The following is a 15,460-nucleotide window of genomic DNA, read 5'->3' on the forward strand; positions in this document are numbered from 1 at the left end:
GGACCTGGCATGGTGGCTCAGGAGGCAGACAATCCCTGTGAGTTCAAGTCCAGCCCAGTTATATAATGGGTTCCAGGCTAGCTAGGCCTTCATAGTAAGACCCTGTCTAAGAAACAAACAAACAACAAAAAACAAACTTACAGGCCATAACCTTTATCATTTAGGATAGCAGAATGAACAAGAATTCCCAGTTCACACATCTTTTGGTTCAAGTCCCAGCTTTTCTTCATAGTCTAATCATAACTGAGTTTAAGTTACTTCCATATGAATAGATTTGTATCAAATGTAGTATTTGTCACCAAAACAGTGACATAAAGAGAAGAAAGCCCATATCCCATTGCTCAAATGTACATCAATGCTGCTGAGACTCCTTTAAAGGAAAGGTAGGTAGTCCTCCTTAGTTACACAGGAGTGGGCCATCAGCCCACCTCTGTATCAGTGAGGTTTCCCATCTCCTCTCTGCAGTCCATAGTGTGCCTTTTTGCAACATGATGGAGAAAAAAAGGCAAATGTGAAAAGGAAAGCACATTTCACAACTTTAGGCATTCTGATAGAATCCTCAGAGAATGTTCCATTTAAGGGAGACACAGAATTAAGGACCAACTGTGGATTGAAATTGTACCAGATGATGCCAGTACCCATGCCTATGAATAATCAAAAGCTGAGTGACTTAGACAGTACACGGCAACTGACTGGCGAGACAGAAGACTGAAAATTGAGCTTGTGTCAGTACCTGGAGGTCAGTAGAGCCCTCCCCCTACCTGCTCCCCACCTACTCAGAATACTGGCTGAATGTTCCCTGCTTCCTCACTACAGTCTCCAGCCTCAAAGGTCAATCTGATAAGAGGCTAGTGAGGGCCACAGAGGAAGCCACACCATCTCCTGTGACCCTAAACCTGCTCACTCTGCTAAAAAGTAATTGCACACGGCCCAGGAACAATAATACCCTGTGCCACAGCTGGGTGATATCTGTATGGCTGTCTGTCAAGATAACCAGAGAAAACAGGTAGCTGAAGACAGCAGAAAGCAACGGATGCAGAGGAAAACATCTGTGATTTCTACAAAAGAAGTAAAAAGAACAGCAGCAAAAAGCCTGATGTCAGCTTGAAGAAAAGAGGCTTGTCACAAGTCTATTCTTAGATGCTCTATTTTACCTTGACATGTACTTACAAATTTTTACGTTCACTCATTCAATCATTTACTCATATGTTCATTCACTGGGCCAAGCACTTAAGTGCTCTCAGGATGAACTGTAGTTGCACCATGTCTTACTCAGAAAACAAGATCATGCCCCATGTATTGGATGTATTTGTGCTTAAAATGAAAGCTCACTTTTGGAGAACTGCATGGCACGTGAGCCTTCCTCTTGGATCAGACCCCTGTTCTCTTGTTATGTTGCTTCTAAGGACAGCACTCTTAGCTGTCCTAAATTGTGTCCTAAACCTAAATTGTGTAGCCAAGCTGGAAATTAGGAACAACTACATGATAGGAACACTAACCCATCTTTTCACTTTGGACCCCAAGATCATCTTGCTCATTAGAAAGTTGTGGGGACTGGAAAGATGTCTCAGGGGCTAAGAACATTGGATTGCTCTTGTACCAGACCCAGGTCTGATTTCCAGCACCCACACAGCAGCTCATAAGTGTTGTCTCTGGCTTCTGTAAGTACCTGCATGCAGGCAGTACACATAAACTCACGTACTCACACCAGTACACAAGTAAAAACAATTATAATGGGCTGGGTGTAATGGCTTATGACTTTAATCCTAGCTGTTATGAGGCAGAGGCAGGCAGAATTCTACAAGTTTGAGGCTAGTCTGATTTACATAGAGAGTTCAAAGCCAGCCAGGACTACACAGTGAAACCTATCTCAAACAAACAAAAATCAAAATAATAATAATTAGTAATAGTACTACTACTAATAGTTCTTAAAAAGAAAAAAAAAAATAAAAAAGGAAGGAAAAAAGGAAGAAAAGAAAGAAAGAAAACAATGAATGATCGATGTAGGGATGTTTTTCTATCATAGGTAAGGCCCCAGGTTCTAACCTCAATGCTGAAACAACAGTAACAAAGCAATTGAGTGGGCTAGAGGGGTGGCTCAATGCCTTTGTGCATGCCTGTAACCTCAGCTCCAAGAGGGGCCCAGCCTGGAGGATCATTTAGGCTTGCTGACTGCCAGTCTAGCTGAGAAAATGAAAGCCCCAGGGAGAGTCAGGTCCTCAAAATAGGTGTAGAAAGACAGTCAAGGATTCCTGACGCCCCCTTCTGGCCCCTGTGCACAGGCATCGGTTTGCACACACACATACAAACGTGCCTCATACACTCTCACAGACACTTAGATGTATACACAAGTGAATAAATATATAAATTTAAAATATATAGTTTTAATTGAATGAGCAAGACCAGGACAACTGACATTGTGTTCCTACCTGGTCCCTCAGCCTCTCCTGGTGGCCCATGATTGCAGTGGCATGGTGGGGGTACTTCTGCTTTAGATGCTCTAGGAATGCCTCTCTCTTTCTATCCATCTCAGATGTTTGCATCCCCAGGATCTCTTTAGAACTTCGGGGCCCACCTAGAGTGTGTCTCCTGGGGATATTTCGGGCTGGCTTGGAAACCTGAGCCCTGGTATGTCCATTAGACAGGCGTTCCTTGGGCCGGCGGCATGCTGCATCTTCCAGAGACGTTACATGAAGATTGCTTTTCCCTTGTTCTGCAAGATGAAGAACAAAAGTGCAATTTACAATTAATGATTTCACAGGAGTCTCATTTGTAAAACACCAAGAGGGCTTGTGGCAGTTGCTAACTAATCAATGTAACTTAACAGATTTTTTTGTTGTTGTTGTTCTCTTCTTTTTTGTTTATTTGTTTGTATTACAATCAGAAGAAATTTGAAAAAAAAATGTACTTCAAATGCTGCAGCAAAAAAAAAAATTTTTTTTTAAAAATTTCTTTCTGTCATTGAGTTTCTTACAAATGAGAAAGCACGGGCAGACCAGTTGTGGCTGGTAACTGCCTATGTCTGTAATTACAGCAAAATTAACCCCAGTAATTCTATTTGTATATTTTTCCTTATAGTTTCAACCTACTAACAGGATTTAAGAATCTTTCTAAACTGAAGATGGTTCTGACACATGTGATTCAGCACCAAGAAGAAAGATAAGCTATATAACCCTCAGAAGATCGCTGGTACCACTGACCCACTGGAAAGTGCCTTTTCTCCATTATCATTATGAGCCTAGCAAGGGGATATATCATAAGAGGTAATAGTCAGGGAGCTGTAAAGTGAAGGTTCAGCCACATTTTGCCTGGAATGACTTCATCTAATACACACACAGCAAGGGAAGAGCCATGGGTATGTTTTAATGGTTTTGACCTAGGAGATAGCTTCCAAGCTGGTCTTTCAGAGTCAAGTTAGCTTATCCTTAGAACACATCAAGTAAGATTTACAAGACTGACACTCAGAGTTCAAAGTGTACTGTGCAGATTGTCCTGCTCCCTTTTGTCTTTGTTTTGTTGTTTTTGGTTTGTTTTTTTTTGTTTTTTGTTTTTTTTTTTTGGGGTTTGTTTTTTTTAAGATGGAGATGAAAGTAACGAACACTGAGAAGCTACAAGGATTCAAGAAGACAACACTTAGAGCTTTTTTGTTTGTTTATTTGATTTTGTTTTGTTTTGCTTTGAAACAGGGTTTCACTATGTAGTCCTGACTGGTCTGGAGCTTACTATATTGACCAGCCTGGCCTTGAACTCACAGAGATCCTCCTGCTTCAGCCTCCCAAGTACTGGGACTAAAGGTATGTCCCATCAAACCCAGTTCGCACAGCCTTTCTAGAAAAATAGGCTCAGTGGGTAAAGGACTTTGCCACTAAACCTGATGGCATGAGTTCAAGCCCCAGCACCCACACAGTGATATAAGAAAACTGAGTCCTGTAAATTGTCCCCTGACCTCTACAGGAGCATGTGAACCCACCTCTAATAACTGCAACTTTTTGTTTTTGTTTTTCCAGATACGGTTTTTCTGAGTAGTCCTGGCTGTTCCAGAACTCATTATGCAGACCAGGCTTGCCTCAAACTCACAGAGATCTGCTGCCTCTGCTTCCTAAGTGCTGGAATTAAAGGCCCCTGCTATTTATTTGTTTGGTTTTGGTTTAGGAATTTTTTTTTTAAAGCAGCAGGTGTCCATAGTTTAGGCATAAACCAGCTCCCTGAAAGCAAGGGCACAGGCATCCTGACACTGTTACCCCCTCTTTGCCTGGAAACTTCTGCAAAGAGAAGATGGCAAGAAATGGAAAATATTCCATCTCTGGCTAGTTTTCCTGTTCTAGTCTTCCAAAGCTCAGTGTGTGTCCTGAGAATAATTCTTTTTTTTGTGCACCCCTCTTTTCATTATTTTGCTCATTATAGCATCTCTTCCATCAGACACTGAGGGAGGAAGGAAAGGAAACAGCCCAATTAGTTGCTATTAGCTTTTACTAGTTTCAGCAGTGAACTTAAAGAGGGAGAAGACATGTTTTAGTTAAAAAGGTAGTGAGAGATTAGTATGATTTTGTTTATTTAGTAAAAGTAATCTTTATTAAGTAATATCTCTAATTTGCATCACAGGTTTCCTTTTTTTTTTTTTTTTTTTTTTTTTTTTTGCATCACCTTCCTAATGACACAGGAGCCACAGAGTCTATTCCATAGAGCAGAACACAGGACTGGGGGTTGCAGCTTAGAGGTGAAACTCTTGGATATGCAAGGCTCTGGGTCAGAGCCCCAGCACCACCACAAAACACTAAGCTAAGAGCAGAAAGGTCCTATCTCAGGCTAAAAGCACATGTGCCACAGGGACACTCAGCTTCACCTTTTGCATCCGTGTGTGTGTGTGTGTGTGTGTGTGTGTGTGTTACATGTATTTTTATATTATCCAAAACCATTGTGTGCATGATAGAACCCTGTGGCTTTTCAAGACTGCTTTCATCCACATTAAAGTAATCTCTAGAAATTACCCAGGACAGCTAGCTTAATGGACAAGTCTGAATCTCTGGCAAGGCTATTCTTTACCTGGGCATTAAAAACAAGCATCTACATTCAGCCATATGGAGTCACCGTAACCAGTCAGACAGGCAGGAGGAAGACACTCTACTGGACTCATAGATCTTCAACAGATGAGCAGCTCTATCCAAGGACCAGTAGAGCAGGTCAAGACATCAGGAACAGTTAACCCTTGCAGACTCTAAAGTTTCCCACTTTCTTGAAGTAAATTGGCCGGCCAGGTAGAAGTAGAGTCTTGAGGTCACTGTCATGGTGGATAGTAACTTTTTCATCGTCTCACTGCATGGACTCGAAACTCTTACCCTTTCCTGATACCTGTCGTGGGGAAAACTGCATCAACTCTACACTATTTTCTGTTTCTTTCACATTCCTGTGGATTTTTAGATGTTTCCAGCTGCCCAATAAGGTAGAATGTGCTATGGGGAAAAGGGATGGAAACAGCACCCACAGCTGGCAAGAAGAAAGACTTATTCAGGCCACCTGGCAAAAGAGCCCACCTTTGTCTTATCTTCCTTTGCTTTATCACCCCTCCCATTGTGCCCTAGGTCCCATCTGCCTCTGACCCGGAACAAGGCACCAGCACCTGAACAGCCAACACTGTCCACACAAAGCCACTTCACACTCCTCCTAGTCACTTAGGCTTTTCCTTCCCTCTGCTCTTAGAAGCTGCCAGCACCACACTTGGAGGAGAAATGACATCTGGACCATTGTAGCCATGTGGGGGAGAATGTGGCCTTTTAGCTGAGCATAAAACCCAAGGCAGGGCACCCATAAACAAGAGAAGAAACAGTCAAAGTCCATTTTGTCACAATTCCACAGTCACAGCGTCAGACCTAAGCAGGCCAGTTCCTCATTATCCACTCGAATAAAGAAAGGCCCAAGAGTGGACTCTCAAGCTGCCAACAGAAGGGCAGTTCTACTTGTTTGGAAAGAGCTTTGGTGCTAAGATGTAAATATGGGTGTGTCTGGCTGTTTGCTATTCTGGGAATCCTTGTCTAACAAAGTAGTGAAGCTGTAGCCTGAAGACAAGGCCTGGGCAAAGCTGAAAGGCAGCCCTGTTTCCTCTTCCTGCCCCTCCCAAGCTCTTCCAGGGAGCCCACTTCCAGCAGAGCAAAGAGCAAACAAGAGCTTCCAATGGAAAACCAGCCCTTAAACATTCTCCAGAAAGGGGGGGGGGGGGGGGGAGGTCAGGCAGCCCAAAGAGCTGCTCCTGGGAGACCTGGGGACTCCAGCTGGGATGTGTTCACATCCTGGGCATGAAAGGTAGAGAGGATCCAGGGAGGGCGAAAACAAAAAGGCAGAGGTTGTAGGAAGGCAAGCCTCCCAAAGGAGCCATCCACACGGCAGACTATTCAGACAGGCAACTGCTGGACTATGGGAGCTGGTGTTGCCACGCCTGGGTTACTCTGGCTGAGTCAGAAAACATAATGAGGGATTTGGGCCTTTGCATCATTTGGGCACTCCTCATCCTGCTGGAAGCCAGAAGTAGTACAGTTATCTTTCTGGGATAATTATTTTGTTTTATCTTATTTGCTTTTCATTTATTTTTTGTTCTGAAAATTAAACTCCAAGTGTTGTACAGACCTGCTAAATATGCACTCTACCACTGAATTAAACTTCTCTAAGAATTTATTTCTTGGTCAAGGTTAGGGAGTCCAGTGGCTCACACTTAACATTTCAGCACTCACAAGGCTGAGGTAGGAGTTCAAAGCTAGCTTGGATTACATAGTGAGTTCCAGGTCAGCTGGGGCTACTGTGTAATTGAGTATGAAATCTTGTCTTAAATAACCAACACACACACACACACACAGCTTACTATATATTACGTAGCTCACATACTCCTGTGTGTGTGTGTGTACATGTGCATGTGTGTGTGTGTTTACATGTATGCATGCTTGTATATGTGAATGTATCTGTACAAGTTTGTTTGGAGGTCAGAGATGGCTGTTACGTATCTTCCTATACTATGCTACACCTTGTTTCGTGAGGCAGAAAAATGGGAGCTCATCAATTCTGTTAGTCTGGCTGTTGGCAAACCCAGAAGGCCCTCCTGTCTCCACCTCCCAGGGCTGAGATTATGGGCAGGTGCCACTACATTTAGCTTTTTCGGTGAGTTCTGGGGACCCCAAATCAGGTCCTCATGCTTATGAATCAAACACTTCATCTACTAACCCACATCTCTAGCTCTTCCTTTCTTCTTCATAGTGGTTAGCTAAGGTGTTTTTGCTATTGTTGTTTTGTTTATTTAAAGACAGTATCTATATAGCTCAGGCCAGACTCAAACTTGCTGACCTCTGAAATGCTAAGATTATAAAGACAGAGTTTTTCTAAAGTTGTCAAAGAGCCCTTGTCTTCAGGGAGTTGCTGTCTGGTTGTGAAGCCTTTAGGTGTACTGTGACAACCACTGCACTATGTATTTGAAGGGACACATCCTCTGGCTGCTCACATAAGCAGACTCCACTTCCTATACCCTCCATCTAACCAGGACCCTGTACTAATTCCAGTGAGTGTAATGTGGGCAGAAGTAACAGGCCTCTGGGCCTCCTAAATATATTTGCAGGGTTTCTCTCTGTACTCTTTAGCTGGATGAATACAATGGGTCCAGGAGAAGCCTCCAAAGGGATAGTGTGTTGAGGGGACAGAAGGGCCACCCATGAGATCAAGCAGTTCAGGGGCATCACATTCTACTGTGTGATATACCACTCAGTTCAGTGTCCCTCAGTTTTTCAGCTCTCTTGTCAGTATTACAAAGATCATCACCATATACAAACTTGCACAGGAATTACAGCTGAAGCAAGGCCTTTGCATCCCTCTAAGAGACCTTAAAACCTGAAGTCAGTGGACTGGCAACATAGCTCAGAGAGGGTGGTGTGCTGGCAAGCCTGGCCACCTGAGTTCAATTCCTGGAAGCTGTATAAAGGGGAAGGAGAAAGCCAACTCCACAAAGTTGTCCTGTGACCTCCACACACAGGCCAAGGCACATCCACACTCACATCACACATGTTCAGGATAATAATAATAATTTTTAAATGGTGGGGTGGAGCTGAAGAGATAGTTCAGGAGATAAGAACACCCACTGCTCTTCCAGAGGACCCAGGTTCAATTCCCAGCACTCACATGGCAGCTCACAACTGTCTGTAACTCCAGTTCCAAGGGATCCGTGCCCTCTTCTGGCCTCTGTGGACACCAGGTAGGCATGTACTGCACAGACACATGAGCAGGTAAACACTCCTATACATAAATAAGTTTCTTAAACACTAAAGTCAAGGATAAAACTACTACTGGTATAGACTTTATACAAAAAAGGAACAGCTTGCTCCCTAATTCAGAAAAGCATTCCTTTGTTGTTGTTTGGTTTTTTGAGACAGAGTTTCTCTGTGTAACAGTCCTGGCTGTTCTATAACTTTCTTTGTAGAGCAGGCTGGCAGAAAAGAATTCTTGTGTTGTATTGACTTAAGTTAATTGACAGAGTCAACTGTTCATTCACACAAATATTGACGAAGTGCCTGTTTCAAACACTAAAAGGGAGTAGAAGGGTGGTGATCAAGATAGATTGCATCTCCCCCGAACAGGGGAATCCACAGGATGATTAGAGAGACAGTCAACAAATAAACTAATATACAATCTTTGTGTCAGAATCTTTGTGTCAGGTAGAGCTTTGAAGAGTGAAAGAAGATATAGGAATAGAGACTGGCCGGGCTATTTCAGAGCACAAACTAAATACCTGGCATTCTCTAGGCTAGCACTCCATAGGAGGCTGCCAGTCAGTGGCCAGAGGAGGCAAGCAGGTGGATGGACCCCTGCACAGAGTCTTCAAGAAACTCTTAAAAGCCAGAACAGGGCCTCATGTTGGGGCAACATCCTGAGGATCACACTAGGAGCCCAAGGCCTCCAAAGGGAACAAGACAAACTCAAATTCCACCAACAGCCAGGCATGAAGAGGGACACCCACATCCTAGCACTTGGCAGGAGGCAGGAAGATCAGGAGTTCAAGTCCAGCTTCAGCTACATTTGTTCAAAGCCAGCCTGAGCTAGCTGCATTAGACCCCATTCCAAACGAATTCCACCAATAATTACCAAATACCTTTCTTTGCCAAACACACACAGCTTCTTATACTGTGCACCTATTTGCGGGGTGGGGGGGTGGGGGGGTGGGTGGGGGGTGGGGGGGACATAGAACTAAATATGGAAGCTGTGAAAAAAAAATTAGCAACAGTGAAGAGTTTCCAAAACTGCAACAAACAATTAATTCAAAGTCACATATGTATAATTAGGAGCTGAATAGATAGCTCTGAGTTTAAGAGCATTTGATTCTTACAGAGGCTAGGTTTGATTCTCAGCGCCCACATGATTTTTCACAAATGCTTGTAACTCTACTTCCAAGAGGTTCCACCCTGTTTTGACCTCCACAGGTACCAGGTACAAACATGGGACAAATAGTGCATAGACTCAGGCACACACACACATACACATAAAATAGAAAATCCACATACCAAGTTCAAGGCTAGCCTGGGCTACATGAGACTCTGTCTTAAAAAACAAAAACAAAAACAAACAAACAAAAGATCCAGAAATCAAGCTATAATGAGTCTGAGAGGTTTCTGGAAGTGCTCACTCATATTGCATCCTGTCCCACAGGACCTTTGGTTCTGAACACACACTATGCATGCTCTGCATGGCATCTGCCACCATGCCATGGCGTCTGCCACTATGCCACAACTTGCCAGCAAATGTTTCTGGAAACACTGCGGCTCAGATTCAATTACTATATACTTTGAATTTCAGTGCTTTCACTACTCATGCAAAGCTTTATGCTCTTATAGAAAAAGAATGGCTTAATTATGGAAAATAAGGACTTTAAATAGCATTCTACTGTCATCCTTTAGCATGCAAGTATCAAATTAGCGTATCTTCATAGTGCATTATCTTAGAATGTGCAATTTTTAAAAGATCGCTATTTGAGATACTGACTTGAGATTCATTTAAAAAATCATTCAGCAAATATTGACTTGGAATTGGGACAGAATTTCCACAACTTTTGAAACAGCTTTAAACATGTTTTTGACATTTGTGTGACATGTTTATATGAGTGATGCTCTTGGCACTATTATAAAATCAAATGATCAGCACTGCAAAGTTTTAAAGATGCTCTGTATCTTGCCCCGTCAAATATTCAGCCAAGTTTTAAATCCGTATATAAAAATAAACAAGCACATTCATGTTAGTGTGCATATTTGTCTTCATCTTTAATAAATGACAACACACATACACACACACTTTGCCAGCTATAGTAGCACATGCATTTAATCCCAATTCCAACACTGAGGAGGCAAGTAGCTCCCTGTGAGAGTTTATTTTTAATTTTAACTATGATGTGCCTTTGCATATGAATACAGTTGCTTATAGTCCAGAGAAGGACATTGGATTTCCTGGAATAAGTTTCTCAAGATGTGTATTGGGAACCAAACTTGAGTCCTCTGGAAAAGCAGTACATGCTGTTAACCACTGAGCTATCTCTTCAGTTCCAAAGGGGGTGTTTTAAAATAAGCTTCTTTATGATTAATACCATTAAATGTTTGATTTATATGCCACTTTTATAACTGCATATATCCAGAGTCATATAAATCTTCCCAGATGAAAGACACCAGGGGCAGAAAAAGTTTAGGAAGCCCTTGTGTCTCGGTGCTGTCACTGGTCCCAGTATCCTTGAGATGACCATATGCCACCTTTCTTAAAGAGCTCTGAGTTACAACTGTTGCCCAATGAAATTATTTATAGAGTTCTCCTTTATTCTCAAAGGTGTCTGGGTTTGAACAATGAGTTACATGATCACCCAAGGTTTCCTTGTACGCAGTTGACTGATAAACCACAGTCCCTAGGGCATTTTCGTTAGCCTTCTGTCTAATTGTTAAAACATGGTTAAGTGTCCCTCTATAAGATGTTGGGAGTGCACAGGTGCGTGAGACACGGTGCTGGCCCAGGAACCCCACACTGTAACTGGATGGAACAGACATATACACAGATATAAAGCAGAGCACCACGGTAGGTCTACACATGTGGCAGTGCGGGTAATGCTTCAGATCATCCTAAGGAAGCCATACACATCCCAGTGAAGCACAGGCAACAACACACACGTGAATGAGCCACAATCAAATCTGTAAATTCAAAGCGGGACGCTTACCCCTCTTTTATTATTTTTCCATCTCCCCCTTCCAGTGTCTGTAACCTGGCATTTCTTGAGTGCCTAGGTGCAACTGAAGTTCTTGGGGGCCTGGGTCCTTCAGCACAGGGTCAGTCACAGAAGACCAGTCTCCAGTCCTCCTGACAACTCACTGACCAATTCCTGAATAGATGACTGATACCTTTCTCAATCCTCACACCCCCTAAGGAAATTCTGCTTCCCTAACTCAAATGGTCACCCCTCCTCAATTTTTCTTAAATGCTTTCCCCCTTAGGTAAATGCAACTCCATCCTTCCAGCCACCTGGATCAAATATTCTGAAGGTGTCTCTGACCTCTCCTTTTTATTCAGCCCTACATCTGATCTTAGCAAATTCCTTTGGCTTTGCCTCCAGTATAGGATCAGGAATCTGCTTTCTTCTTATCGCCTGCTGCTTATCACCATCTAGCCTAGAGCAGCACGGGTTTTCTTGCCTGCTTTTCTTCAGAAGCCTCCCTAACAGGCTTCTCTGCCCTTCCCCCATCCACTTGGGTGAAGCTCTCCGCGACAACCCCCGCCAACCAAGAGCCTTCTAAAATCCCTCTTAGAGTTCTTGCCTAAGATGCTCAAGACTCTAGATTCACTCCCAGGGTTCCAAACTAATTAATTAAAATTAATTTCATTACATAAAAGGCAAGTCAAATTTGCTAGCCACACCTAACCTCCCAGGAAGTAAAGAACCAAAGACCTCCCCACAGTTCCACAGGCCCCACAGAATCTGGCCTGGGCAACCTCTCAACCCTTCTCCCTCCCATATTCCTCCGGTGTTCGTGCTCTTCCTCCTCATCTCTGCTCAAGTGTCACCTCAGTGACATGCTGCTGAAAATCCTTATGATTTTACCTTTACCCCCAATCCCTTGTTCTTTCTTGCCTTATTTTCCTCTTTGGTCTTACATTCAGCTAATCGAGTCACCAGATAAAACAAAGGATCTCCAGTAAAATATGAAGCTTGGGAGCATAAGAAAAAATTTTAGTATAAGTCTCATCTCACACAATATTTCAGATATATTTATGCTTTAAAAGTTACTCATTGCTTCTCTGAAACTGGAAGTTAGCTTCATTCGACACTGTTTTTATTTACTAACTCCAGCATCCCAGCCGTTTAACAGGCTCTGTGTTTTGCTTATTTGTTCATTGTTTGCCTCTGCCCCACCCCACCCCAATTTGGCCCTTAGAACATCAATCCAATGAAGGGGAGTATTTTTCAGACTGAGTTGTGCATCGCTGGATCCCCAGAGGCAGGCACAGTGACTGCTCTACAACAGAAGTTCAATATTCAGGGGGTAAATGAGTGATTGAAGCAAGGCATCTGACCACCCAACTTCAGAAACATCAATGAATTACTCCAGTTGTTTTGGAGTTGGTTCTTAAATTGGTCCGGTTCTAATTGCCCCTCTAAAATCTGGGTCGTTTCCTTCAGGGCAGGCCTAGAGGTTAACTTCCTTAGGGAAGATCCGTCCTATCAAAAGGGAGTGAGTTGGAGGCTTTAGGCTGGATACCACCAACCCGGAGAGCCTCAAACTGAGCTTAAATGCTGTGACTCTCAGACAAGTGGGCTGAAACCACAAGGCTCAGGATTGCACTGAACATTTAGGAGACAGGTTTCCTTTTCAGTTCGCTGGGGGATTTTTCTCTCTCCTAATTGTATTTTCTTCTGTCTGGCTTGGTTTGAATTCTCAGTGTGGATGAGTCATGTGCTTCATGTGCTACTCCCCCCCACCCCCCTTTTCATTTTAAAAAACACACACCTTTTCCCTTGTGCATAATCCCCACTCCCACGCGCTACGGTGAACAGCTCTGCACTCCTGCACATCTTTGTGTTACTAACTGGCCCCTGCATGAACCTGGACGGGTAGGGCGGGGGCGTTTCAACATTGTGTGTGTGGTAGGTGCCCCGACAGCCTACGCTGTGCGAGGGGCTGATGGGCGCCAACATCACGGTCTGCAGCCACCCCCCCCCCCCGGCAAGATTTACTTGGAACTATAAGGTTCTGGAAATTCCCTACGGAAAAGACAAGTCTATTATAAACACAATGTAAGAAAGAAACTGCTTGGAGAAAATACAGGATGTCTGTTTTAAGGACAACCACCTTTTACATTTAAACAGAAAGCCCAAAGTTCTATCTATCATCAGGATGCTCAAGTCCTCCCCTGCCGTTCGGATCTGCAAAATAAAAACATTCTTAAACTCCAGTTTAACTCAAAAGCGCTGCAAAAGTTTGTATCCTGCAAGAAGTTGCCCCCATGGAAACTCCTAACCAATGAATGGAACCGCTGCGCCCTGGGGGAGCAAAATTGCTTTTCAAAGCCTCCTGAAGCACCGGGAAATTATCAAATCGCTACCGGGCGATTCATTTGTCATTGCTTAGGGATCCCGCACAAACTGCTTGCTCACTGTTCGACCAGTTTGACACCATGCAGCACCTCTTCCCCGACTTCGGAAGATCTCGTCACAGATAAAGTAGAGCCAAGAAACCACAGCTCAGGGCTTAGTTTGAAAATGCACCCCCCAGACACACACACGCCCCCCAAGAAATAGGCTTTTCGTGGCGCCAGGCTCCAGGTCTCCAATTCTAAGCAGCGTGCGAGTAACTCCATCTTTGAGGACTGTTACTTACGGGGCATCTGTCTGCTGTCTGCGGAGGAAGGCAGGTTCGGCTCACATTTCTGGCCTTCGCTTTCTTCCATTGTCCCTGCCGGCCGCCGAGGCTCCTCACTCTGGAAACTTCAGAGCGCAGTTCGGAAAGCTCACAGAAAGCGCTTGGAAGGGGGCCCGGGGGTGGGGCGGAGGCGACCGGCGAAACCCCACCCCAACTAGTCTCCACTCCGGTGCAAAGTCTCCCTCGCCCGGGAAGACCGCATTCCAGCGCCTGGCCTCTCTCGGCCCGGGTCCCGGAGCGTCCGCCACCCGCCTGCTGTCGCCAGGACTGGGGGCTGTGCCCTGGAGGCGGCGGCTGTCCCCGCCTCTGCCGCCCAACAGGTGACGGCTCTACTGACCCAGGACGCAGCTTGCCGGGTTTTCCCGGAGGAGACAAACACTCCACACAGGAGTAGGGACGGGAACTGCTGTTGCAAGCCAGGCCCAGCCCTCGGGAGCCCAACAGGTCCCCCAGATAGGCTGAGTAATAAGCAAAGAATTGCTGAATCCCCCAAAGTTGTATGAGAAATCTCTTTTAAAGATTTTTTTCTTTCTTTTGTAAAGATAACTATATGTTAAATGTTGTGAACTAAACACTTTACACATCGACTCTGTAGGGGGACTAATTAGCATCTATAAAGAGGTATTGTAATTTTTCTCTGGTCGACTTCAATCACTTCCTTCCTTACCCGGACTTTAATCCCTGGATTTTAAACTAAAAAAAAAAAAAAAACCCCAAACAAACAAAACACAACTTATACACCTTCACTCACAAACGCACACACAAACACCCCCACATACACAACCACATTCACAGACACTCCTCTTGATCACAAATCTGAAAAAGTCACATAGTAAAGCGACCTTCTGAGTTGCTCAAGTTAATTACTTAAAACATCTGAAAAGCAATTAAAATGTTTTTCTTTGGACGGGCAGAGTTACATCCGATAGACTTGTTCTCCTTTTAAACTACCTACAAATATTTATTTTGTTCACTACCCAGTCCTTGGAAAGCTGGCAAATTTCCCAGAAAGTGAAAAAAGGAGTCACAATGTCCACACAAAAAGGATGGGAAAATAACCTAAGCAACATTTGCCCCGGCCTTTCATCACAATGTCCACACAAGAAGGTTGGGGAAATAACCTAAGCAACATCCCAAAAGAACCCAATAGCTAATAGAAAAGGTGTGACATTTTAATCTCAGGGGGAGAGGATAATGGTCATCCGCCTGCCATACTTTGACCCAGTTTGCAGCCCATTCAAGCAGGATTGGACATTGATTTAGAACAGGAATGTGTGCAGAACAATGGCTGGCCTCTGGGCTGGATTATGACCTCGAGTCACCTTTGTGTCTTGGCAGCAGTAGGGACATATTTTGGCCATTTGAAATACAAAAATGCAGAAGTCTATAAAAGACAAAAGAGTGTGCCACCAGTAAAAGTATGGGTGACACTCACGCTAGGGGAAGGAAAGTCCCTCTACACCTAACAGGATTTTTCTGGAAATCCAAGAGAATGTGGAGGTCTTGTAGAAAACTCAAGCAAGTGCTCTTGCAGGGGGATATAGACA

General features: G+C 43.9%; 1 protein-coding gene across 6 annotated transcripts in view; it reads right to left on the reverse strand.

Annotated features, from left to right (window-relative positions):
* Kiaa1217 (KIAA1217 ortholog) overlaps nt 1-15,460 on the reverse strand; it is a 488,613-nt gene that overhangs the window by 270,781 nt on the left and 202,372 nt on the right. For 2 of the 6 annotated variants that reach the window (XM_051205691.1, XM_051205689.1), the window contains exons 1-2: nt 13,872-14,247; nt 2,430-2,713 (exon numbers count right to left, since the gene is read on the reverse strand). The exons of 1 other annotated variant lie outside the window; for it this stretch is intronic. In XM_051205691.1, the coding sequence (XP_051061648.1) occupies nt 2,430-2,713; nt 13,872-13,941 (354 nt within the window). In that variant the 5' untranslated portion in view covers nt 13,942-14,247. Of the gene's footprint in view, nt 1-2,429; nt 2,714-13,871; nt 14,248-15,460 lie in introns of those variants that run through there. 3 more of the 6 variants (XM_051205688.1, XM_051205690.1, XM_051205692.1) reach the window with 3 other exon arrangements.

This window comes from Phodopus roborovskii, unplaced genomic scaffold (genome assembly GCF_943737965.1).
Source record: "Phodopus roborovskii unplaced genomic scaffold, PHOROB, whole genome shotgun sequence".
Lineage (NCBI taxonomy): Eukaryota > Metazoa > Chordata > Mammalia > Rodentia > Cricetidae > Phodopus > Phodopus roborovskii.